Genomic DNA, 4,447 nt, shown 5'->3' with positions numbered 1-4,447 from the left:
AGAGAGATCTAGTGGCAGCATTGGAAGCAATAATAAAATCTTAGAAGCACTAGCCAAAAAAATGTCTAGGCTTGTCATGAGATTAGTTGGTAAAAACAAATGTCTACATATTTACTAAGAAAATTCTAGAAGTTAATTAAATAATTAAGTGCTAGAAAATAATATTTAGTGCCTTCATTCTCTATAAGTCTTAGTTAAAAAAGAAATAACACCTTTGATGGCTCTCATCTCTCCATTCCCTGTTGCTTTATTTGCACTCGTTAAAAGATCCAAAATGGAAACCAAGTGTTCAACACATAATGTGCATGACTCTAGTTGTGTTCGACAATCAATTCTACAACAATTTTGATTAAGAGAACATCCAACAGAATATTTCAAGATACCCATGTTGGAAATAAGTGCATTCATCTTCTGCAAAATCTCTTGTATCCAGAGTACAACCTTTACCAAACAGCAAGCAGAAATTTAACTATTCATACATGCTTCGGATATAAGCCCATGAAAAAATTTAAAGAAACAAAAAATCATTAGACGTCTATGATTCAGCATGAAAGTTTTGCCGTGTTAATTACGTTGAATTTTTCCACACAAAAATACATGAAAAGGCCAATTTTTCGTACGGATATGCAGAAAACTTCTCAATTTTCAGGAGAGCATTGGTGTAGAAAATTTGGATTAACACATGGGAACTCTTATAACTGGACATCAAAATCATAACTTTTACAAAATAACCACTCTTCCAGAGACAATTCCACTGTCAACTATCCAAGATTTGAACAAACTGAATCGACAATGAAACTTGTGGCTCATACATATTAATTTAATTCAATTAATATATACATATACAGAATGATAGAGGCGCTGCCCTATCTACCAATCTTTGAGCAGGTCATTGGCAACGTCCTTGTAGCTAACTTTCTTTTTCTTAGTGATTGTAGGTTCTGCAGTATTGGTGCTACTGCTTTCTGCTGCTGCTGCTGGCCTCTCTTCTTTTAGATCACAATGCTTAGTGTCCTCAACTTTCTTGGCGGTAGCAAGGCTCGGAATCTTGTCAAATAACATGGGATCAGCCCGATTTTCAATTTCTTTAGCCAATTCACTGTTTTGGTCATTGGTCCTATCTGCCATTTTTATTTCTGGAACATACATTCTTTCACTCTCACTACTATTCCTCAAATCATGCACTGCCCTGTTTGGTTCAGAACTTTCTTCTGTTTCAGCAACTTGGACATTGGCCTGTTGCTCGACCTCCTGAGGTTCCAAATGTCTATTGTAAATATCAAAACTTGCTTCTCCGGTGTCATCCTCCTGCTCTTCTGGTTCATTGTCATGAGAATCACTTTTGTCCGATTCATACTCGCTTATTTTTGCACGCTTTCTCACAGTGCGTGGCCGTGCTCTTTGGGCTTTGTTGCCAGCCATCTTAACATTTTTAACACCTCTCCCTGCAGGTCTTCCTCTCTTCCTTGGGCCAACATTCTCATGGGACACCGTGGCCAAACTGTGTTCATGAGCAGCTTTTGCACTTCTCTGTCTATTTTCCTTTTCAGAGGGTACATTCTGGTCTTGTACATTGTCTCCACCAAAGTGAGCCTCTAAGATGTCATTTTCACTAAAACAGAGAGTAAGGAACCATCACATAAAAGGAAAAGGTACATTGGAACACTAGTGCAAATTAACCGTAAGGCCATCTCTACTTGACCAAAACCAAAAATTGAATTTTACATTTTTTGGTTGTATATCATTTCAAATATCAAGGGCAACCATCATCAGTGTTGTTAGTAGAGACAGAATTAGAATGAGGAGAAAACAGGCTACAAAATTTACTAAACATAAGCATATCAGACAAAACCTTAACAAAACTTATCTCCAACAAATTCTAACGAAAGGAGATGTCATTAACTGTCAACAGATTAGTTCATCTCAAGCTAAGACGATTATCAAACATGGTTTCATACTAACAAAATATACAACTTTACCCGCCAAAATTTTCAAAATAATGGTGTAGAAGTTTGAAAAACTTTTCAAGTTACTATATTGTCAATTTTTCAAGTTTATTCCATTCCCTACAGGTGATGTCCTTTGCTGCTATGCAATGCTTTGTCTCGGATTAGCTCTGGATCTTTCTACGTCGTTTCCTTATATATTCTTGACAAAGTTAGCCCTAGCATACTCCACAACAGTAATGTGTATCAAACCTTCGGATTACTCCTATTATGTAATAATGTAATATATATGAGGTCCTAAGTTTAAACGTCAAACGTCATTGCCGTCAATGGACTGAAAAATTTATGCTCCTACAGCATGTTAACTTTTTCATTATGCAGTACACTTCCTGCCCTTTAATGGTGCAAATACTCCACAAAAACGAATTCAATAAGTTAACAACTTACAGCACTTGTGCAGGTATATCAAACATTAAAGGCAAATGGATCCACATAACTTACCCATTTTCAGATGTTGACTCTTCTATTGCAGAGGGCCTCAAGCTGTAACTTTCTTCTGGTAATCTTTTGTTATTGTCCAGACAATCTTCAAACCAATGGGATTTTATTATATGCAACCTCTTGCTCTGGAGAAACCTCCTATCCACTGAAGTAAAACTGCAGAGTTGTAGTCCCCGAACAAAAAGGAAAAGGAGAAAGAATTTGAGAGCATGGAGGTTTGGGAATTCTAAGAATATCAATAACAACATACAGTTTTATCATTTATATGGACTGTGAAGCAAAGGTGGAATAAATTGTATGATAAACAGGCAACTAGTATGAGAAGTAGCACAAAGAAAATACATATGAAAGAATTGAAACAGAAGTTAACCATAAGTAACCTGTAATTTACAAAGCACTATAAAGGAATCGTGGATACACTTTGCAGCAAGTTTCCAATAGATGGATCACTTACCATCTCTGTATCTCATCAAATTCGGCATCATATCCTGGAACTGACAAGACAACTAAATGGGTTGCACAAGTAAGTTTATCAGTAACTCTACCACCGCCCATGAGAACTTCAACCTTGAATCTTCTCAAAGCAAGTTGCAATAGAACTTTCCAGTCCCCTTTCCTGAATAAAAATGTTGAATGACCAGAGACCTACTAAGCGAACTTGGTGAAAATGGAGCATCCAATGAAAATGTTTATTAGTTGATTTCACATTGCTAGATCTTACACTGATGGTATTGCAGTGTGGAAATATATGGAGCATCCAATAAAGACAGACCACTCATCCTTTGGACAGTATTTTTTGCTGTAATGATCAATAGTACTGATATCCTCTGACCGATTAATAGTGTTTAAGAGCTGCAAAAGATTCAAACAAGTCTAATCTATTTACTAAGACATCACATAGGTTGACATGGTCAAATATTGAGGAGCTTCTTGTTTTGATGAAAACAATGCATTTTATGGCATGAGAACCTCCATTTTGTGGCTCCCCAAAAGGTTCAGTTTCTGAAAAAAAGTGACTCCAAAAAAAAAACAAAGAAATGACATAATGATCCCCAAAAGATTAATTCAATCTAACAAAAATGCATCAAATACGGAAGACCTACTCTAAAAAAGAAAAAGCTCGAGAGATCAGATTTTGACACAATTTTTTGAAAGGAATGCTTAGAAAATTGTGATCTTTCCATTTTCAAATTTGGCAATTTTCCAATAAGCAGATCTTTTTGGCAATTCTTTTGGAGGCCAAAATAGTGGTTTACTAAAAAGAAAGAGGGAGAACGAAAAAAATGCAACAGGCACAAGATGATAAAATCAAGGGGGAATGAATCGACTTAAGTTAAAAGTATACGCCCATTTTGACAGATATAGTGGTTCCTCATTCGTACTTCATACAAGATTTTTCCTTATAAAAATTTTCATAGATTATAGTATATAACTTATGCTATAGTAATAAGACTTATACTATCAAACTTTAGACCATAAACTATGAAGTCTTATGCTTTACAAAATACCAGGACCAGACAGTCTACTTGTGCTTCTATGCTACGTTCCACACATGACAAATGACACAGTTTTGTCAGAATTTTTTCAAGAAACAAACAAACTAGTAGCTAATGAAATCATATACCTGTTTGAACTCTCCAAGATCAATATACATGTAGTAAGAGTCAGAGAACTCGTCAATTTCTTCTTGTAACTTCTTCCTTGTTACTTCAGATAGGAAGAGGAAGTACCTTTTATAGGAAATATTTAAGGCAACGTATCATCAGAAGAGCTTAACAGGATGTAAAGAAGTTCATATTCAGTCATGAAACTCACTTTGGCTGTAAGGGGACAAGCTTCTTTTGTGAGCAGCAATCTAATATCCAACTGTAGTGAATGATATCACCATGACGTTTTGCAGCTTCAAATTTAAACCCTGCAGATAACTGCATTAGGTATTTGATTCAGCCAATAAAAAATACTCTTAATGGGGGCCGTGCACATGCGCGCACGCAAGCACA

General features: G+C 35.9%; 1 protein-coding gene across 1 annotated transcript in view; it reads right to left on the bottom strand.

Moving 5' to 3' along the window:
- Positions 1 to 623: 623 nt before the first annotated feature.
- The window catches only part of LOC107483951 (DNA ligase 4), a gene marked incomplete in the record, with an annotated part of 13,961 nt that continues 10,137 nt past the window's right edge, over positions 624 to 4,447 (bottom strand). The window contains 6 exon segments of the mRNA XM_052260292.1: positions 624 to 1,612; positions 2,448 to 2,603; positions 2,902 to 3,063; positions 3,169 to 3,299; positions 4,072 to 4,177; positions 4,263 to 4,362. Of these exon segments, the coding sequence (XP_052116252.1) occupies positions 871 to 1,612; positions 2,448 to 2,603; positions 2,902 to 3,063; positions 3,169 to 3,299; positions 4,072 to 4,177; positions 4,263 to 4,362 (1,397 nt within the window).

The sequence above is a fragment of the Arachis duranensis genome, chromosome 4 (assembly GCF_000817695.3).
Source record: "Arachis duranensis cultivar V14167 chromosome 4, aradu.V14167.gnm2.J7QH, whole genome shotgun sequence".
NCBI lineage: Eukaryota > Viridiplantae > Streptophyta > Magnoliopsida > Fabales > Fabaceae > Arachis > Arachis duranensis.
The sequence above is the reverse complement of the archived record's forward strand: the minus strand, read 5'-3'. Positions and strand labels throughout refer to the sequence as shown.